This window comes from Eulemur rufifrons, chromosome 8 (genome assembly GCF_041146395.1).
Source record: "Eulemur rufifrons isolate Redbay chromosome 8, OSU_ERuf_1, whole genome shotgun sequence".
NCBI lineage: Eukaryota > Metazoa > Chordata > Mammalia > Primates > Lemuridae > Eulemur > Eulemur rufifrons.
In genome coordinates, this window is record NC_090990.1 from 99,107,670 (window position 1) to 99,129,590 (window position 21,921).

General features: G+C 43.0%; 1 protein-coding gene across 1 annotated transcript in view; it reads left to right on the plus strand.

The window, feature by feature from the left end:
• Positions 1 to 21,921, plus strand: part of ARHGEF11 (Rho guanine nucleotide exchange factor 11) — a 109,245-nt gene that overhangs the window by 61,181 nt on the left and 26,143 nt on the right. Inside the window, exons 4-15 of the mRNA XM_069480386.1 lie at positions 443 to 492; positions 1,286 to 1,343; positions 2,234 to 2,412; positions 3,269 to 3,340; positions 8,445 to 8,564; positions 10,502 to 10,547; positions 11,189 to 11,265; positions 12,403 to 12,540; positions 18,305 to 18,379; positions 18,602 to 18,703; positions 19,835 to 19,933; positions 21,142 to 21,184. Coding sequence (XP_069336487.1) covers positions 443 to 492; positions 1,286 to 1,343; positions 2,234 to 2,412; positions 3,269 to 3,340; positions 8,445 to 8,564; positions 10,502 to 10,547; positions 11,189 to 11,265; positions 12,403 to 12,540; positions 18,305 to 18,379; positions 18,602 to 18,703; positions 19,835 to 19,933; positions 21,142 to 21,184 — 1,059 coding nt within the window. The remainder of the gene's footprint in view (positions 1 to 442; positions 493 to 1,285; positions 1,344 to 2,233; positions 2,413 to 3,268; positions 3,341 to 8,444; positions 8,565 to 10,501; positions 10,548 to 11,188; positions 11,266 to 12,402; positions 12,541 to 18,304; positions 18,380 to 18,601; positions 18,704 to 19,834; positions 19,934 to 21,141; positions 21,185 to 21,921) is intronic.

Here is a 21,921-nt window from a genome sequence, read left to right on the forward strand (position 1 = left end):
AAAATTCTTGTTTTAGTCTTCTTTATTACTATTATTATTCCTCTCTATTATTATTTTAACAATTTTAATACAGTAAACTTATTGTCACTGGATAGTAAGAAATAACTCTTATTTGTCCTTGGAACATATCCAGACACATTAAAATGAAGCACACATACTCTTACCCGAGCCTGGCCCTGTCCCACCTTGGCCTGGTTATCAGAAGTCTTATCTAGGCGGAGGGAAGAGCAGGAGATATGACCTTATATAGGTCCACCCTAGCTTAAAAGTAGCTGTGTTACTGAAGCAGAATAGGATGCACACCCAGCATTTGAGATACCCGACACAGAGAAATGACGGGAAATGTTGGGGGGTGGGAGGGATTTGACAGGGACTTTGGTGTAGATTCAGTGACCTCTGGGAGAGACGGTAGGACTCTGCTAACTGGGCCTTCTCCTTACAGGAGGCGCAGCCATGAAAGCCGGCGTGAAAGAGGGTGACCGGATCATCAAAGTGAGTGACCCTGACACCTACTACTCCCTACCCTCAGGAGTGGAGGCAGGTGTGCAGGAGCGCTCTGGCCTGGCCCCCATCCTGCATATTTCCATCCTGAAACCAACTTTCAGCCAGCCACGGAGTTAGAGGTGCTACCACAAGAGGGAGCACAGTAGTATAGTGTGAGAGAGAGGGGGGATTAAGATAGCAGGTTCCATATTCTGGGCCCTTCTTGACTCTAAAGCAACCAATCTTCTAGAACGGGTTTTATTATTCCCATTTCACAAATAACAAAAATAAGATTAAGAGGGAGGGATTGTGACTAGTGAACGACCCAAGCCTTCAGATCCTCAGGTTGATACTCTGTTCTCCACACAATTCCAACCTGAGGTCCTTGCCAGTTCTAAATGACTATAATCTGCCCTACTCATTCAGGTCTGTCTTTTGCAAAATGGAGTCCTAGAAGTATTAAGGAAATCCTGGCTGTAGAGACTCCTTAGTCCTCTAGTAAGGAGGAAGCACACTGGGTCAGTTGACGTACACGTGTGTATGTGAGGGAAATGGTTAGAAATGGAATAAAGACACAGATCTTACCCCTGAAAATGTATAGGCTAGCTGTAGAGACAGACTACATAGCAAATGTGAACAGGAACAAATTCATAATGTAATTTGAATAATGTAATAAACAAGTGACCATAGGTGGCTAAACAGAATTGGAAAATGGCTTCCTAAAGAAGTGGCAGTTTGAACTTACAGAAGGATCCCCTTGGTTTCCATCACCATTTCTCAATATTGTTTGTCCCTCCAACAGGTCAACGGCACCATGGTGACCAATAGCTCACACCTGGAAGTGGTGAAGCTTATCAAATGTAAGTTGGAGAGAGGTGACAACTGAAGAAATTAGGGGAGCACATGGGATGAAAGGGAGGTAGGGAGGAGAGAACAGGCCTGCTGACTCCAGAGGCTTCCTTTGTAGGTATGTGAGGCAGCTGAAGTCATATCTTTAATTGTGGCATGGAGTGATCCACTTAGACGGCCACAATCCTCTATTATCCTTTCAAGTGAAGACATTATTAACCTCTCATCAAACATCTTTATTTTTGCCCCCATCATTTTTTTTATTTCAGCATATTACAGGGCTACAAATGTTTAGGTTACATATGTTGTCTGCCCACATCCGTTTTTGCCACTCCTGTTTACACTATATCCTACCGAGCCCACGTCTCACTCAAATACCATTCATCCCATTCATGGACATTCTTCCTCATTTGTTTCCTGTTTGGAAGGAAAAAAACAAAAATAATTCTGTTTGTAGCCAGGAAGACCCAACAGCCAAGTCTGCACCAATAATCAAATAGAAGTAACAAATGTTGAGGAAAGAATTGAGGGGTGTGGGAGGATGGAGAGCTAGAATTTGAGTGTCTACTTTGCACCAGGTGGGCAGTGCCTTAGCTAGGGGCTTGACATTAGCTACTTAATTTAATGAGATAAAGGACGAAACAAGGAGCTGATGAGGCAGCCCATGGGGAGTGTTCCCAGATATTTATGAGTGGAATTTTGGTTGAGGTCTCTGCCTGAACGAAGGGCAGGAGGATGCAGCACTTGGACTGATGCAGAGCATGAGGCAGGAATTATAGAATGAGTAGGCCATTAAAAAGTGGATTAATGACAGAAGGGAGAAAACCCCCTGCCCCATGGAGCTGGAGTGTCTCTTTCCCCAGAACAGCACCACTGCAGCAAGCCTCTTGTTTTCCTCCAGCCGGCGCCTATGTCGCACTCACACTCCTGGGCTCTTCACCTTCATCCATCGGTGTCTCTGGGCTCCAGCAGGACCCATTTCCAGCAGGAGCTCCCCGAGTCACCCCGGTGGTCCCCCCACCACCACCTCCTCCACCTCTACCACCACCACAACGCATCACTGGACCCAAACCTCTGCAGGTAATGATACTGCTGGCTCCCCCTCCTTACTCCAATGTCCCTTTGAAGAGCTGCCCACTGGGGAGGAAAGCAGGTTAATTGGGGTTGTGGTGAGCAGAGACAAGCCAAAAGATATATGGAAGACCATCAAAGAGTTGAACAAAAATGAGGGCTGCATGAAAGGGGCTGTTCCATGCCTTAGTGTCCTCCTTCCATGCAAATACATTGAGGTTTTATCAGACAGCAACATAAAGTGTGTTTCCTAAACGTGTGGAAGACTCTAAGGAGGCCCTCTGCAAGTGCTGCTCTTCATCAGGAAGGGAGTGGACACTTGCAGGCATTGACAGCAAGCAACTGTTGAAGACTGTTGCCAGGCAATGTTAGCAGGGTATTGTAGAAAGTCAAGGAGTAGGGGAAAGGCTTCCTAGAGAAAAAAAGGCTACTTGGAGGAGCAAAATGTGGAGCCCAGTCAGAAGAGAGAGAGTGTCAGAAAAGGACAGAAACAAGTAGGGAAAGAACCATAGGAGCAAGGAAAGCCTGTGTAAAGACTTAAAGGAGGACAAGATGCAGATGAGTATAGGGAACAGGATTTTTCCATTGGAAAGAAGACTGAGCCTGCAAATTCTGGGAGACTTTAGAGCAATTTGATAACAAAGGGGAATTACAGGTTTCTAGGAAGTTGGGGAGTAAAATCAAAATAAAACTTTATGTTTACTGCATTCCAGTAGGGTAGTGAGTGTTGTGTTATACAAAACATACTTATGACCCAGGCTCTACTGTCATAGCTTTCCTTGCCCAAGAGGCAGCAGGAGGAAAAGAGTGTTAAGGTATTGAGCTAATCTTTAACTCTCACTACTGCCATATTTTCCATTCCTAGGATCCCGAAGTTCAAAAACATGCCACCCAGATCCTCAGGAATATGCTGAGGCAAGAGGAAAAAGAGTTGCAGGTAAGGTCACTACCAAGGGTAGACTGGCCATTGCCTTAATGAAATAATGCTTTATCAGAGCAATCTGCCAATGTACAGTACTTAATTTACAGGCCTTATCCTAAAACCTTACATAATAAAACTTAAGGATCGCTAAAGAATTGTCATTGGCCAGTAGAATTTGTTAAAGCAGAATTTTACCAGTGGAGTGAATAGAGCAATAGAGTTCCATGGGTAATAGATTAGGATAGTGAATATGAAGACAAAAGACAAATATGTGACAGACAGAGAGAGTAAAATGAGGGAACATTAGAACTGATGAAAATCACAAGTCAGTTGGAGTTGATCTTGGAGGTGTCAAAGGAAGGGAAGCCATAGAGGAAAGGAAGGTGGGATGAGTAGGTGAGGGCTGGGCCAGACTAATGAAGATGGGGAGCACTGTTGGTGGAGGGGATGAAGAGAGATTTCCGGGCCTAGGAAATGATATGCACAGAGAACAGTAAGAAGATTAATGTGGCTGGAGTAGAATAACCAGATTCCTATTATGACTAACTTGCACCAATCTCTTCGCCCCTTCATTTCAAGTCAGCAAATTTCTGTAAGTGCCACTGTATGTAAAGCAGTATTTTAGTTACTGTGGTAAACATAAATGAAAAAGATTGGATGGTTCTTGCCCTCAACATGTTTAAAATCTAATGGGGGAAAATTCAGATTACAGTGGGAGGAACAAAGAGCTTGCAATAAAAGAACAAAGATGAGAGCAATTAATGAATAATAGGAAATGTGGTAAAAGGCTTCACAGAAGGGAAAGTATTTCAGCTGGCCTTGAAGAGTGGGCCTTTAGTAGGCATAAGAGAAGGGGGAGGGAATGCTAGTGTATGGACAGCATAGATCAAGGCACAGAGATGTAAAATACCTTCATTTGTTTAACAAGCATTGAGTTTTTGCTGTGTAGTAAGTACTGTGTATTAGGGCAATAGATGGTGGTAGTGTTGGGGAAGGAGTTGGAATGGTTACAAAGATAAATGAGAGGGTGAACCTTTCCTTTAAGGAGTTAGTAATCCCATAGGATATGGATGCATAAATAAAGATGTACTACATTATAATGAATGTTAATACTTAGATAGTGACAAATGTCATAGAATAACCAAGACAGTGTGTTATTGGTATAAGGGGCAATCCCCAGCCCCTGGGCTGCAGCCCAGTACCAGTCCATGGCCTGTTAGGAACCGGGCTGAGCATCACCACCTGAGCTCTGTTTCTTCCCCGGCCCCATCCATGGAAAAATTGTCTTCCATGAAACTTAGGAGCTGAGGTGAGCTGTGGGTGAGCAAGCAAAGCTTTGTCTGTATTTGCAGCCACTACAACTGCTCCCCATTGCTGACATCACAGCCTGAGCTCCGCCTCCCCCATCCTCCACCCCTGATTCATGGAAAAATTGTTTTCCATGAAACTGCTTCCTGGTTCCAAAAAGGCTGGGGACTTCTAGGTATAAAGATAGACCTATAGAGCAATGGAATAGAATTCAGAGCCCAGAAATTACCCATTTGTCTATGGTCAATTGATTTTCAGCAGAGGTGCCAAGATCATTCAGTGGAGAAAGAATAGTCTTTTCAAAAAATTGTGCTGGGACAACTGGATATCTATATGCAAAGAATGAATTTGAACACTTACCTGACACAGTAAACAAATTTTGAGTCAAAATGGATCAAAGACTTAACTGTGAGAGCTAAAATTATTTTTTAAAACTTTAAAACTCTTAGAAGAAAACTTAGGTGTAAGTCTTCATGACCTTGGATTAGGCAGTGGCTTCTTAGATGCGATGACAGCAAAAGAACAAACAACCAAAAAAAAGACAAATTGGATTTCATCAAAATTAAAAACTTTTGTATATCAAAGGACACTATCAATAAAGTAAGAAGACAGCCCACAGAAGAAATGGGAGAAATATTTGCAAATCATATCTGATAAGGGTCTAATACAAAATATGTAAAGAACTCTGACAGCTCAACAGTAAAAAGACAAGGATCCCACCTTAAAAATTGGCAAAGGATTTGAATTGAGGGTTCTCTAAAGAAGACATGTAAATTGTCAATAAACAGGTGAAAAGATGCCCGACATTTTTAGTCATAGAGAGACTATTCTAAATGAGATAGCACTTCACACCCATTAAGATGGCTATAACCAAAATAACAAGTGTCAGTGAGGATGTGGAGAATTTTGAAAAATACTTGTTTATATTTTGTCTGCATATTCACTGTCCTAATCTATTCCTACCGTTGATGGTGGGAAGTAAAATAATGAAACCATTCTGGAAAACAGTTTGGCAGTTCTTCAGAATGTTAAACACACAGATACTATGTGTGTGACCTAGCAGTTCTACTTACGGGATACACCCAAGGGCATTGAGGACATATATTTACATAAAAACTTGTGCATGAACATTCATAATAGCATTATTCGTAATAGCCGAAAAGGAGAAACAACTCAAATGTCTATCAGTTGATGAATAGATAAGCAAAATGTGGTATATTCATACAAGGGGATATTATTCAGCCATAAAAAGGAATGAAGTACTGATACATAGTATCATGTGGAAGAACGTTATACTGAAAACATGATGCTAAGTGAAAGAAGCCAGATACAAAAGTACACAGATTGTATGATTTCATTTATGCGGAATGTCCAAAAGAGGCAAATGCTTAGAGACAGGAAGTCGATTACTGGTTGCAGAGGTGGAGGAAGGGGGAAATTGGGAGTGACTGCTTACAAGTACCAGCTTTCTTGTTGGGGTGACGGAAATGTTCTGGAATTGTATAGTAGGGATGGCTGTGCAACTCTGTGAATACACTAAAAACACTGAATTGTACACTTTAAAATGGTGACTTTTATGTTTTGTGAATTATATCCAATATCAATTTTTAAGGTTTTTTTTTTTTTTAAAAATGCCATGGAAGCATAAAAGAAGGAATGATTATGTATGCAATAATCAGAAGGCTTCATGAGATGACACTTGAGTTGGATTCAGTGTGCTGTGACTAAAGCACTGAAAATGGCAGTGGATGTGGTTGGAAGGTGTTCTGGGTCTTGAATACAATGAGGAGCTTGGAGTTTGTTCTGAAAGCAATGGGACTTGATCAAAGGATTTTGAGTAGGAGACTGATCACATTTTCAAACCAGTGTTCTTTAGAGAAGTATGTTCAGTGGGTCAATGTAAGGAAAACCACTGAACCATCTATCAGGCTGTTGCAGTAGATAAGAGATGATGACAGATTTAACAAGAACAGTAGGAGTGAAAACAGAAAGGAGGGGATATCCATGGGAGATATCTCAGAGGTCAGATCAGTAGAACTTATCAGCTGATAAGGGAGAAGAAAGAATTAAAGGAGGTCCCAAGTTTGAGTGCCTGGCTAGATGGCGGTGCCATTGATGGAGTGAGATAGAAGAGAGGAGCAAAGCTTAGGGAAAGGAAATGAAGGTCAGCTTTGAGTGTGCCCATGAGACATTCACATAGAGACCAGGCACTATGCATGTGGAGATAACAGGGCTGAAGCTAGGAGGAAAGGCTGGGTTATAGTAGAGATTGGGTATCCTTAGTAGAAAGGTGGTAGTTGAAACTGGAGACTGCATGAAATCAGCCAGAGCACCAGTGCAGAGAGGAGAGTGCTGAGGGTGGAATCTGGGGACTTAAGTGCTTTTACAGCACACTGCACCAGCCTTTACCATAGCACTTGCTATTCTATTTGATATTTGAAGGAGTATTTGGTTGAGGTAATGAGGAGGGAACTAGATTGTGTGTGTTGAGGAGCAACTGGAGGCAAAGAAGTGTGGGGTTCTTGTTGTAGACAGCTGTTTTGAAACACTGGCCGTGAAAGGAAGGAGAAGCAAATGGGGCAGCAGCTTGAAGAATAATCAGAGCTGATGGAAAGGGTTTTGTTGTGGTGGTTTGTTTTTGTTTTAAGTCAGAAAATGTAAACATTTTTGTAGGATGAAGGGAAAGAGCCATTGGAAAAAGGAGACTTTGAAGATATCTGAACAGTGTCCAAGAAGAGCCCAAAGCAGTCAAAGGTTTAACTTTGTAAAAGATTTAGATATAGTTTCTCCTCTCAGGCAGGAGGAAAGATAACTGAAAGTGTTTTGAAATGGAGTAAAATAAAATTGGGTTTTCACCAAATGGTATCTTCTGCTGAGACTGAGGGAAGGGCTGGGGCTTGTTGTGGGCATGGAGAAGGTGAGACATTAAATGTGAGGAATTTGTAAAAAGGTTGTCAGGTAGTGGGGAAGCCCCAAATGAATTTAGATAATATGTGAACCCAGGGTCTTTATTTAATTATGTAACCAGCAGGCTTTGTTGAGCATCTCCCTTTGTAGTAAAATATGAATAGCTGCCGCGTATTGAGGCGTGTAACTATGCGCCAGACATTCTGCTAAGCACTTTGCATACATCATCTCGTTCAGCTCTTAACAACCATCCCACAAGACAGGTATTGTCATCTCCATTTTATCCATGAGGACGTATTCAAGCTTGCCCAAGTCTACACAGCGAGGAAGTGGAGGTGCCAGAATTCAAAGCCAGGTCTCCCTGACTGCGAAGGGAGTCTGTGGCATATTTCATGCCATGTGGAATGCTGGTGTCAGGATGATTCCTGCTCTCTAGGAGCTTCTGAATGATGGGGCTAGGGGGAGGTATTGTCTGCTCCAGTCAGTGCTGCTTCCTCTCATCTCCTGTGGTTCTCATTGTGTGTAAGTTTCCTCTTTGGCACTTTTTTGTGTACTGGTCTGGACAGTCACTTAACTATTTCACACTCGAGTGGTAGTAGAGGAAGACCTCATTTAGGATGTGGGACTTACGCCAGGCCTTGAAGAGTGGGTCAGATTAGGACAGGACTTTGTGTTTTATCTTCTTTCTCAGGTTGCCTCACGTGTTCTGTTTCTCATCACTTATACCTTTTTCTCATCCTAAATGATGGTGAAATAACACGTATCTACTAGAAGGCAGATATCTCTCCTCTCTCTTCTTTGTTTTGGGATAACTGCCTGTTCTCCTCACTGATGAGTCGTCCATTCTCTACTAACCACCCCTCTGCCTTTTCCCCTCCTCCTTCTCCTCCTCACCCCTCCCCAGCGTATCTGTGAGGTGTATAGCCGGAACCCCGCCAGCCTGCTGGAAGAGCAGATCGAAGGTGCCCGGCGGCGAGTCACTCAGTTACAGCTGAAGATCCAGCAGGAGACTGGTGGCTTAGTGGTGAGTGATGGTAGGCACAGCTCTAGGAAAGGCACCTTGCAGTCGGACTGGGATAGAGTGAGGGCGAAAGCAAGGATGGAAGGCTTCCTGCGTTATGGCAGGACCCAAAGGTGAGCTAGTCTAAGTGTTTAGTATTTTATAAAGAAACAAAGGTCTGCAGTTCTTTATTTAGCACCAAAGAGGCTGAGCACTGTTGTGACACTTGGGATACCACAAAAAGAAAAGAAAAGCCTATATCTTACCCTCCAAGAACTTATGGTTGCAATGGAAAGAAATAAATATGAAATAAATCATACTGGTGGCTTTAGACTCCTAAATATCCTTCCCTTCTGGGTAGTTTCCTCAGAGCTGATGTATATTTCTACACTGGTTTTACTTAATTTTCATCTGGTACCTTTCTCCACCACCTAGTCTTCAAGTAATGGGTCTTCTCAAAGAAATACAAGTACTTTTAAAGTCAACCTACATAAAGGATCCCAGTCAGTTGAAAGGGATCTATATCAGCAGCTAACTATGCTTTGTGGAAAATTGCAGAGAGGAAATGGTTCTTTACCTATTCTTGTCAGGGACCTTACTATTAGTGTCTTACTTATCTCCATCAGGCGTTAATTCTTTGGGTGAATAAGAAGTAACTCTCCAGAAACTTTAAGGTCTCCAAGAATATTTGCCAAAGCAAATAAAAATTATTTAACACATTAACTGCCATGTGAGTTGTGTTTAACTCGCAATAGTTTTGAGCCCAGGGCCTTGTGAAGCATATGTGAATGACACGTCTTCACCTTGGGAGCTACAAGAACTATTTTTCAATTTGCATATAACTCATACACAGAAAACAATAAAAAATAACAGATTTTTTCATTCAATTAGAAAGGATTATTTCGTTTTTGAAGTTTTTATTCTATATTTGTAATAAAACACTGTGAAAAAAAAAGTTGTTTTTTTTTTAGTGTGGCAATCAATGTGTTAAAGATTATCTGCTTTGTTTTTTAGAACATTCAGATCAAAAAAGTTTGAGAAACACGGCAAATAAATTTAAACTGCTTCACTTTCTGAAGGAAAATATCATAGCACGTGGTTGATAGGAGCTCAGGTTGTGGACTTAGACTATCTGGATTCAAATCCCAGCTCTAATTCTCACCAGCTTTAAGACTCTTGGGCAAGTTACTTCATCCCTAGGAGCCTTACTTTCCTCATTTATAAAATGGAGATCACAGTATTTTCAGATGTAAAACTTGCCCTTGACACAGGGGCCAGTACGTGTTTGACGCTGCTGCCACTGTTGGTTGTGCTATGAGGTGGTGAGTCTGAGACACTAAGCTTCTCTGAAGGTCTGAGCCCCAAGCTTGGCTTTAGAGTTGACCTGCTGTGTAGCCTGGGCAAGTTACTTAAGGTCTCTGAGCTTCTGTTTCCTCATTTATAACATGGAAGTAACATGCCTAACTCAGAGTCACTGGAAGATTAAATGTGGTACAGGAAAGTGCTCTGTAAACAATACAGCACTATCAACATCATTTCCTCCACATGGGCTGGCTCAGTCGGTCCCAGGCCAGGGCCTGTCAGTCCTCAGAGATCTCCCGAGGTAAACCCTTTATATCTGCCCCCAGTCACCTGCTTGAGCCCTTTGTGCTCCTTCATAGTTAGGAGATTCTTTCTTGTATCCAACCCAAGTAAGGCATTAGATGCTTTGAGGTCCAGGGTGATAAATAAAGTGAGATTTTAGAATTTTGTTAATGGTAAAGCTCCCTTTCCACCGTTAGGGGTCATCATCATTCTCAAACTGTACAAAAGAAACAGTATCTCTTCTAGCTGGGCATTTTTGAGGCAATGAAGCAGAAGAGGCCACTAATTGTACGCTAATACAGCACTGACTGGAGGAAGGAAACAGTAGGGCGAGAGGTTCACAGAATTTGCCCACCCTCTGGGCCTTTCTTTTTTAGGACATCCTTCCACTCTGTGGTGATACCAGCCAGAGACTATCAGAAGGTGAGTCTCCCCCATCACCCCCCTTTTCCCTGGCATACCTCTAGTCCAGGTTTGCTGTCTGCTTTCCCCTCCCTGTGGGGCAGATTCTGGGAAAGAAAATATATAGTGCCTGCTGTCTGGGAAATAGAATAATGGGAGAAAGCAGTACAAATACACAGGGAAATTGGGTATGATTTAGCAGTAGAAATGAGTGTCTAACCAGTAGCACTGGATAGATAAGGGCCAGGGAGATACTGGAATGATTATGGTCCAGACAACAGCTTACCTGACAGCACCTGGTGCTAAGGAGCTCAACAAATACTTGTAAGAAGAAGTGGATGGTGACCAGAAGAGGGTTGGGACTGGGTTGAGGGGTAAGACTAGTGTGAGATAGCTACGGACTCTTACCTCATGAGGTGACATGACCTGTACCTAGGTGCAGAGGTAGGTAACTAGATGAGAACTCCAGATGTGATAAGAGGAGAGGAGAGGTATACCCAAGAGAGTAGCTGAGTCTAGGGGTCATGAGATGAGAGAGCAGAGGGAAGCATGAAAGATGATGGCTTCCCCTTCCTGCCCAGTGCACGGGTGCCCAGAATAAAGGGTCTTCTTTGCCCCAGGCCACAGCTCCTTCCTTACTATGTAAACTGGTTTCTTCTCAGGCCGTTTCTCTCTGGATTCCCAGGAGGGGGACAGTGGCTTGGACTCTGGGACAGAACGTTTTTCTTCCCTTAGTGAGGTGAGTGCCAGCAGAGACGAGGCCCATTCAAAACATATATTCACTGTCCCTTTTCCAGGCACCTAAAGGCTCTGCTGCTCACCAGCTGCACCAAGGCCTCTGGCCTGTCATCTGGGCGCCTCTTCTATGGTTCTAGTCCCAAGGATTTCAGTCACTGTGCTCTGAGTTCCCAAACAGGGGTTTCAAATGCACCCTACATGTAAGACCCGCAAATCTGGCTTCCATTTTATCCTAGTGAACTCTGTTATGTAAAGAGTAGGATAGAGAGAAGGAGGCCACATCCTTAACTATGGCAAGCCTTTGAGAGTGAGGGAGCAGAGACATAAATCCTCTAAAACAGTGACTTGATCAAAAATACATTTCTGCCTGGTCAGGAATAATATCATCTTAGATTAATACAATGAACCCAGTCTGATCACAAGCGGTAGTCTCTCTTTCCTGTGAATCTTTTTCTTCTTAAACATCTCATCTTTTCTAGAGTAGTGAGAAGAATTTCAGATTTTGAAGGTTATCTCTTCCAGGTTTTCTCAGTTTGCATATATAAACTCTATAAACCTGCAATATAAAGTAAGAGTGAGTAGAAGGAGCAGTAATGGTGATAGCAAAATATTTACTTAGCCAGCTTAATTAAATATGCAAATAAGTCATTGAGAACATGTTAAAAACCTAATTTTAAATAACAGTTGGCATTGTATTTTCTTACTGCTCCTGTCTGTGGGAAGATGATGAATACATGTGAAAAGATCAATAAGTAGGAAAGTCACCAAGAAAGTGGAGGGGGAGGGGGGTCCTAAAGAATCTGCAGTCGACATTATCTGGGAGGCAGCATAGTTGGTGATGAAGAAAAGTGTGTGCTGTGGGTTGAAGCCAGGGAATATCTCATTACTAACTCTTTGACCTTCAGCAAGTTTCATAACCTCTTGGAGTCTTAGTTTTTTCATGGGAAAGTGGGAGGAATAATGGTGTTAGGGCTGTTGTGAGAATTGAGTGAGATAATATGTAATCAAGGGCTTAGTATAATGCCTGGCACAGAGCAAGTATTGAATTTCTGTTAGTATGGTTATCATCACTGAATGAGCTGAGCCCAGAGGGTTGTCTGGCAAAGGTTCCTTCTCACAGAATTCTCCATTCCTTTAGTCATTGATGAATCGGAACTCAGTACTCTCAGATCCTGGGCTAGACAGTCCTCGAACCTCCCCTGTGATCATGGCCAGGGTAGCCCAGCACCACAGGCGGCAGGGCTCGGATGCACCAGTCCCCCAAACCAGCGACCAGGTGAGTGATCCACCTTGCAGTTTTCCTCTCTCTTTTTTCAGAACTGAGATATGGAGGCATGGGTCTTACCAATACATGGTCTTGAATAACCAGACTAAAGCCCTGCTCCAGCAGCCCAAACTGAGATAGTCACTTACTTAGAGAATAAATAGTAAAAAAAGAGCATGGTATAAATAGAAATATGAAAGTAAGGCTGTCTCAGGTTCTGTGTGAAGAGTTGGTGAATGCACCTGTAGGGAAGTGACAGATAAGGAGCAGATAGCTGGTCTTTCTTTTAATGTCTATGTAGAATACGAAATAGGTTTATTCAGTGTTTCTCCAGAATACTAATTTTCAATTTTCTCATTCCTTAGCAAAATTTCTTTCTCAAACAAAATCTTTTTATTTGGAACACTAATATAGGGAAGAAAAAAAAAAAAAAAAAAAAAAAACTCAGTTCCCCTGGGACATTTTCTGATTAACTGCCCTCAAGAACACTTCTATGGAGCCCTAAGATCCTGCAAAACCTAATTTGAAAGCCCCTGCTCTCTTAGGCCGGGCGCGGTGGCTCACGCCTGTAATCCTAGCTCTCTGGGAGGCCGAGGCGGGTGGATCGCTTGAGGTCAGGAGTTCGAGACCAGCCTAAGCAAGAGCGAGACCCCGTCTCTACTAAAAATAGAAAGAAATTATATGGACAACTAAAAAATCTATATAGAAAAAATTAGCCGGGCATAGTGGCGCATGCCTGTAGTCCCAGCTACTCGGGAGGCTGAGGCAGTAGGATCGCTTAAGCCGAGGAGTCTGAGGTTGCTGTGAGCTAAGCTGACGCCACGGCACTCACTCTAGCCTGGGCAACAAAGTGAGACTCTGTCTCAACAAAAAAAAAAAAAAAAAAAAGAAAGCCCCTGCTCTCAAAGAACCAGGTCCAGGAAAGATTTCAGGAACACAGGTTTTAGCTCAGTGCAAAAAGCTTGCAGATTCTGGGCTGTCTGGCCCAAGAGCCAGAAAATTGCCTGTCATTGTTCATACAGAAGCTGGGCCACTACCTATTAGAGACACTGGGGAGAGATCTCCTAGTTTTGTAAAACAGTGTTTCTTAAAATTGAGTCACCTGTAATGATTTATAATAATTTATAATCACTATAATGATTTTTCCATATCCACATTTCACCTATATAATGTTACTTAATATTTTTCTTTAAGCTAACTCACTTTTTAAAACTTAAATTCATTTTAAAGGAAATCTGTCATTACCTTAAATTAAAACCAGTAACACTATAAATGCAAGGTAAATGTAAAACTAAATATAAGTTTAGAAACAATTTTGTTAAATTTTACCTAGAAAGATGTAGAACAGTGTAGACAAAAAGCTGTCATTTATGTTAAAAAGAGGAAAAGGAGCTTCTTTTATATCTCTGGATGCATATTTGAAAAAGTGGTGGTTACTTCTGAGGAGGGGAATTAGATGGCTTGAGGATAGAAGTAGAAGAAAGACTTTTCATTATATTTACCTTTTTGTATCCTTTTAATTTTAAACTATACAAACATATCACTCAAGAAATAGATAAAATTTTAAACAAGCTGAAAAATAAACTCTAGCTAGATTCTATTGCTTTTCAATGGCTTTGATTAAGCCTGAGGCTGATTCTACCTTTGTTAAAGCTATGCTTAGCACCAAGGTGAAACTTTTTCTGGGTTAATCAAAATGATTGAATAAGAACTGAAAAGAAACTTTCTCACAATATGATTCGGTGTTATTTAATGCCATGTCCAGCTACCACCTAAAATCATCTTGAGCCTCAACAAAAAATTATTTAAAATCATCTTGGGTTCCACCAGTGTACTTCCCACACTAGAAAACAGCAGTATAAGGAAGTATACAGGTAGTATTTTCAAACTGTGGTTATCACCTTTTAGTGGATCATAATATCAATATTTGAGGTCAAGAGCAGTGTTTAGGCCGGGCGCAGTGGCTCACGCCTGTAATCCTAGCACTCTGGGGGGCCAAGGCGGGTGGATCACTCGAGGTCAGGAGTTTGATACCAGCCTGAGCAAGAGCGAGACCCGTCTCTACTAAAAATAGAAAGAAATTAGTGGGCCAACTAAAAATACATAGAAAAAATTAGCTGGGCATGGTGGCACGTGCCTGTAGTCCCAGCTACTCGGGAGGCTGAGGCAGAAGGATTGCTTGAGCCCAGGAGTTTGAGGTTGCTGTGTGCGAGGCTGACGCCACGGCACTCTAGCCCGGGCAACAGAGTGAGACTCTGTCTAAAAAAAAAAAAAGAGCAGTGTTTATTTCATAGAATTTAATAGTGTGGAAAAGCAAATATCAGCATTCATCCAATATAATAAGAGTAAGTTTAGTTTTATGAAACTTCTGTTTTAGTTACGTATGCATGTACTGGGTTGTAATGAAAATGTATTTATTATTGGCAGTTATGGTCAAAAAAAGTTTGAGCTGGGAGTGTTGGCTCATGCCTGTAATCCCAGCGCTTTGGGAGGCCAAGGTGGGAGGATCACTTGAGGAGAGGAGTTTGAGACCAGCCTGGGCAACATAGCAAGACCACATCTCTACAAAAAAATTTAAGAATTAGCTGGGCATGGTGGCACATGCCTGTAGTCCTAGCTATTCAGGTGGCTGAGGCAGGAGGATCGCTTGAGCCCATGTGTTGGAGGCTGTAGTGAGCTGTGATCATGCCACTGTACTCTAGCCTAGGTGACAGTAAGACCCTGTCTCTTAAAAAAAAGTGGGGGGGGGGGCATTGAAAGCTGCTGTTCTAAAGTTCTTTTAACTCTGGGTGCCTATTAATCTCTGAATCCAGGAGGTGGTCTTCAAAAAATAGAATCTCTAAGGTAATTTTGGATAGAGAGAGAGAGAGATGAAATTAATACAAGGAAGAAAACAGAGTAAACAGTAATCCTAATGTTTAGCCAAATACAAGTCATTAGTGAGGTGATCAATTAATCAGCAAGTTAGTTAAATCTATCCCTTGCTGGTGCTGGATCCTAGAATCTAGATCTAATTTTTCTGTCTTTTCTTCCCTCCTCTGAACAAAACCAAGCCTTACTTTGTGCCATAACAAACCTGCTGGGTAGGCCTCCTGTAGAAATATATGGGCTTGAGGTGCTCACCCTGGTCCTTCCTCCAGAAGGCTTTTATGCAGAGGGCGTCTTTCCCGGGCTTCAGTGAGTAACCCCAGACAGTGGGGTTACAATTTTTTGCCTGCACATTTTCTATCTCTGCCCACACCTACCACTCACCCCCCCAAACTCCTGACTCTACCACACACACATACATCTCATGAGTTCTCTTTGGTGGTGGTGTGATTTTAGTAAACTTGTCCTCTCTCTCTTGGGTTTAGAGTTCCAAGCAGCATCTTTTTTGTATTACAGCATTTACCCCTCTGCTGTTATTCTTTGTTTACAAGTCTAATTTCCCCACTAGGCTTAATTCATCTTTATATGCTGAGCACCTAGCAGGGGGCCTGGCACATAGTAGGTGCTTCATAATGCTTAGTGAAGGAATGAGTGAATACTTTGGAATGGAACTAATCAAAATTGTCTTCTGAGTGTCATCTTGGGGAGGACTTGTCCAGGACACGGAGCTTCTTGAACTTCTCGAAACTGAGGTTTCACAGTATCATCTGTAGACAGAGGACATGGCCTGGGTGAATCTCACTATTCTTAAATCCAGAGTTACACAGTCATCAGAAGAAAATTCTAATCAAGAACTGCTCTACAAAAGAAGAACACATTTGATACTCTAGTTTTACCCATCGAACAGAATTTAGTTATTCTTAGAACTTAGAGGGGAAAGGTGGGGGAATGAATCCAATGTGTATTAAAATGTCTGGTGTACCAGCTGCTGTGCTAGATCTTTTACAAAAATTCTCATTTAATTCTCACAATCAGGAAAGGGAGGTGCCTCTTAGAGTCTTCATATAGTAAATGAGAAGAGTGAAGCAACGAAGGCTTAGCTTGTTACTGGCAGAGTCAGAACTAGAAGGTAGTTTTCCTGGGCCCCAGGGCAGGCCTACTTCCCCTCCTGGCTGCTCTTTCATTGCCCACTCCCATTTGTGGAACTAAAGGACCAAGTTCGGGTTGCTGAGGGGTGTCAGACATACATCCGGTTCCCAGGGGAGGTTTTCCTTTAGGTGGTTAACAGGAGCAGGTATGGAGTAAATGGTCTTGGAGTCCTTGTTTGTCTCTTCCAGTTTTGTTCTTTTTCTGAAAACTGTTTAAGTTGCTACTCTTTGAGTGTTAAGAGCAAATATAGTATAGTTTTTTAATAATAATATATTAATAAGAGCATAGAGGGAAAACCTGTACTGCCCATGAAACTGTCAGCAGCAGAGAGGTGGAAGCATATGGAACTCTCACTTTCTGTTACGTAATTCTGTAATGTGTGTTTTTTTAGTAAGCATATTCTGCCTTTATAATCAGAAGGATTATGTATTTGTAAAGATTTTTTAAAAATCCTCCCCCAAACAGTCAAAAACCTCGTGCTTTTCAGGTTTCACCACAGAGCCAAGTAGAGCCGAAAGTGCTTGTCTGCCACCTCCTGGGGATCTTGGACCCCAAGGGGTTGAGAGTCTAGGGTGTTAGGAGAGAGCAGGATACTCGGGATGTGTCTAAGAAATACAGATACAATGAGTACATCAGGCCTGACTCTGCAGCTTTGAGCGTGCCAGTCAGTCTCTCTGGGCCTCATTTTTGTTTTCAATTATAAATGAGTGTTAGACTCTAATCTCTGAGATACCTTGTGGGGGTCTCATGTTCTGTGACTCTGTCATTCTGGGCATAGAGTCTGTAAATATCCAGGAGAACAGAAAAGGAATAAGGAGCATCAGGGAGGCACTGTCAGGAATAGCTCCTAAAGAAAGTAGGGTAGGAGGGTCTCTTGGGGCTGGATAAAAGTAGGCACAATAAGCTCAGTGGGTCCTAGAAGCAGAGTCCTTGCTGGGGAATCACTGGAAACGAAGGAGATAAAATTGAGTGAAAAATACAGTTGGTAGAAAATCTTTGAAAGCGCAAAGAACCTTAAGGAAAAAAATTGTCCAGTAAAGCATCCGAAAAGCTTATGCAATATGAAGTCTCTCATACCTAATCAATGGCATATCAGTTAGAATTAGGTTTTTATTAAAATTAGTATAAGTAGGAAAGAAAGAAAAACTAGTCTAAGGAAGTTTGGATTTTAGACAGGTAATGGAGATCTACCATAGACTCTTAAGCAGGCAAGGGAAATAATGCAAATGATGTTTGAGAAAGATCTACCCTGGCCCCTTTTGTTGAGGGAGACAGAGATCCACTGCTAGGCTCCCAGACTGTTATTTTGCCACCATCCCTTACTAGGCACATAGTAACTGTTCAGTAGCATTGTGGTAGGCACTAGATTTGGAGGATATGTTAAAGTTAAGGAAAACAACAAAGCCCCTCAACCCAACAGTCCAGTAGGAGCTATAGGTTCTTATTTTGTTGGATGACACTCCCTCCCCAGATCTTTTGCAAACAGGAAGAGAGCATTTTCTCTTACTTCCCATCTTCATATTTCATGTGGCCAGGCTGTTCTGAGTCTGCCCTGCCCCACCCAGAAGCAGTTGACTTCCTGCAAGTGGAAATCATTTCTCTGTGCTCTGAGATTTGGGGGTGGTAGTGAGATGCCACCGTTTACTAGACCTGTGTGGTTTTGTGAGTGCTGTGCTGTGACTAAACAAACTTCATTGAGGGGGTTGAACACCCTGTCCTCTGTAACCTCTCATCTCCACAACTTGCCTCTCTCCTGTAGGGTGTAGATCAAAGCCCAAAGCCTTTAATTATTGGCCCAGAGGAAGATTATGACCCGGGTTATTTCAACAACGAGGTAACGGTTTCCTGGTTTTCTCCTTTCATCATTCTTCTGTCATACAAGTTGCGCTGGCCTAGAAGCAGTCTGACTAGCACCAGCTGTGAAGGGATCTTGGGGGAGGGAGCCTCAGCTTATAAACCCTGGAAGGTGGATCACATGGGAGCTAAACTGGAACAGGCTGTGCTGCTGTACCCTGCCTCCGTGCCTCCCAGCCATTCTCGGGCTTCTGCCTTCCAGAGTGACGTCATCTTCCAGGATCTTGAGAAACTGAAGTCACGTCCAGCTCACCTAGGTGTTTTTCTACGTTACATCTTCTCTCAGGCGGACCCCAGTCCACTGGTAAGTCAGAAGTATCAGTCTTGATTGAATGCCTGCCTGTGCTTGGCAGAGAGACTCTCTGGCCTCTGTTCCTGCTCTCTAGATGTTACAAGTCAGATCCATGGGCTTAGTCAGGAACTTCAAGGACAGAGACAAAATAGAAAAGATGACAACACTTAGGCAGAAGGGTTTCTTCACTTTATGTGACACAGCAAACTACATTAGTAGCCTAGGGAGGAGTGAGAAGAGCTAGGCCAGGAAAACTGTCATTCTTGATTAGTTTAGGACGGCTTCTTGGAGAACATGCTCTTTCTAGAGTTTTTTGAATGAAGGAAAATACAGACTGACTATAGAGTTGAGAGAGTGGCCCCACAAGAAGATTTGGCAGAGAGCAAGGCGGTAAAGCATCTTCCATCTGAAGGTGATGATAAGGAGAAATGTGAGGAGGTGGAGACCAGAGTACCTGGGGCAGTGCTCAGAGTCAGCAGCCTTACCAGTTTCTCTCACTCTTCGCAGCTGCTTAGGAAGTAGGGCTGGAGGAGAGAGGTTGATGTTTTGCTCTTCAGGATAAACTTCTTGCCCAAGACATGGACTGCTGTTTTGTCTTTCTGGGGACACCACTATTAGAAGCCAAAGTGAACGTCTGTTTGCTCAATAGGTATTCATTGAATACCTGTGTGTGAACCCCAGGTGCTAGAGTCCCAGAAGCATTCCTGAATAAAGACGGGGCACATCACAAAGAGAAATAAAGCGTGAACCCTTAGGAACCAGTATGTAAACAAGTACAGGACACAAGTAAAATATCAAGTGTGGAGAAGATACAGAGTTGAGGAGCAATGACTCTGAGGATGTGCGTTTGGGAAAGGGGGTGGGATTATTTTACCACAGGTTTCTGAAACATTCTAACCCAGGGTTTCTCACCCTCAGCCTGTTAGCATTTTGAACTGGAGAATTCGGTGTTGTGATAGAGTGTGCATTTTGGGATATTTGGCTGCATCACTGGACTCTACCCACTAGCTGCCAGTAGCATCTCACTGGCGCAGTAGTGGTGACAACTAAAAATGTCTCCAGATATTGCCAGATGTCCCCTCAGGGTCAAAGTCACCCCTGGTTGAGAATCACTGCTCTAACCCAGTTTGTCTCTCCTCTTAGCTTTTTTACTTGTGTGTAGAAGTTTATCAGCAGACAAACCCCAAGGAGTCCCGAAGCTTGGGAAAAGACATCTGGAGTATTTTCCTAGAGAAAAATGCGGTAAGGCAGTCATAGATTGCATTGTAGTTTCATTATACTCTTTGAACCACTCTGAGGCAGAGAAAAATGAAGCAAAACATTCAGACTAAGTGGAGACAGGTTCTTAAAGAGAAGTCCAGGCTGAGAGATTCTGCTTCCAGCTCTACTCCCAAAAGATTGACCTCCTCTCTGTACTTCTTTTGTGCCACATGTAGAATATACATTGCCTCTCTCCAAATTGTTTGGAGAAAGAAAGAAATTGTACGAAATTCTCATTGCTCTCCCCTGAATCAGTGCCCTAGTTCCCCGCAACCCTCCCTGCCTCCCACATCCCTGGGATAAAGAAACAGGTTTGGAGACATCCGATGATCTAGATCAAGGAGGCAAGAGGAGAATCCCGTTTTCTGCAGCTCAGCCTGACTTGCTATTACTGCCCAAAGGCAGAAGTCAGAGGCCGGAGACCCCACAGTATCTGGGGTGGATAGCACTCTGTGCGTCTGTACATAGTTCCCAGGATTGGGTCAGGGATCCCACTGACAAGAGCACTTTTGCCTACAGAGGGCAGTTCCCATCCCAGACTTTCTAATCTGATCAACTAAACTAATTCCAAGGTGACATTATTCTTCTAGCAGTAAGCTGCTGGTGCTAATAAGGTTGGGAAAAATTGATTTTTCTCAGGATTTTTTTATTTGCCTCCTTAAATGGGTATTGAGTAAGGAGGTTAGAGCTGCCAGTTGTTCTCTGTTGGTTGTTATGGAACCACCCCAATATTCAGGTGTCAGAGACTCATAAAGCCAAAAACCAGAACACTATGCTAACTGTAAGACTAGGTGACATAAGGCCAGTTTGCCCTTGGGAGTAAAGAGGAGGGGAAATACATCAAATAGACTAACAAAGGTTTTTTTCCTTGCTGCTAACTTAGCAGCAGTCCACTTCTTAGAACAACATGCCCATTCCATGCACCCTGTGACCTTGAAATAAGAGTGGAAAAACTGCGTGTGCCAGCCTCAGAATATAGTCCCAGCTTTCGCTGTAACCTCAGAGTCCATTTCCCAAAACCCTTAGCCTAGAATTCAGGTGCACAGTTGGAAAAAGATGGGAGGAGTGTGGGTAGATGTAGGCAAAAAAGATAAGAAGGTAGTGTTGCTAAGCCCTCCTCACCCTGCACGTGGTCAGTCTCCCTGGAGTGTGCCGACCTCACCACTTCCGCCCCGCTCTTCTGTTTCTAGCCTCTGAGAGTGAAGATCCCTGAGATGTTACAGGCTGAAATTGGTAAGTTGGCTCCTTGGTCAGTTAGTCTCCTGTTGGTATCCTTGTGGTCCTGAGCTCTCAGGAGGCTCCAGAGGACAGAGGGGACATAGTCCCTGTCATTGGGCAACCATCCTCTAATAGAAGAAAAGAACACTGCCCAGTAGCTTATGGTCATGCATAAATGGGACAGACCCTTTCTAGGAACTCACTCTGCCTGGTGGAGCTTGTCATGGGAAGACACTGGACTTGAAGTGAGGAGACTTGGGCTCATTTCTGCCAGTCCTCCTCTCTGGGCCTCAGGTGGCTTATCTGTACAAAGAGGAAATTGGACTTGATTGGGGAATCCTAAGCCAGGTCAGTCATCAAAATCCCTCTTTTAAAAAATACAAAAACCAGAGTCTCACTCCATCTCACCTAGAGTCAGAATCCCCAACGTGGTTTGTTGGGGGATGCAGGGGTTGTTTTGTTTTTGAGACAGGGTCTCACTCTATTGTCCAGGCTGGAGTGCAGTAGCATCATTGTACCTCACTACAACCTCAAACTCCCACCTCAGCCTCCAGAGTAGCTAGGACTACAGGCACACACCACCACACCCACTTATTTTTTTGTCTTTTGTAGAGATGAGGTATTGCTTTGTTGCTCAGGCTGGTCTCAGCCTCCCAAAGTACTAGGATTATAGACCTGAGCCACCAAGCCTAGCCCTGTTTTTGTTTTTATAAGTTCCTTACTAGTACTGATAGCAGCTGGTCCGGAGTGAG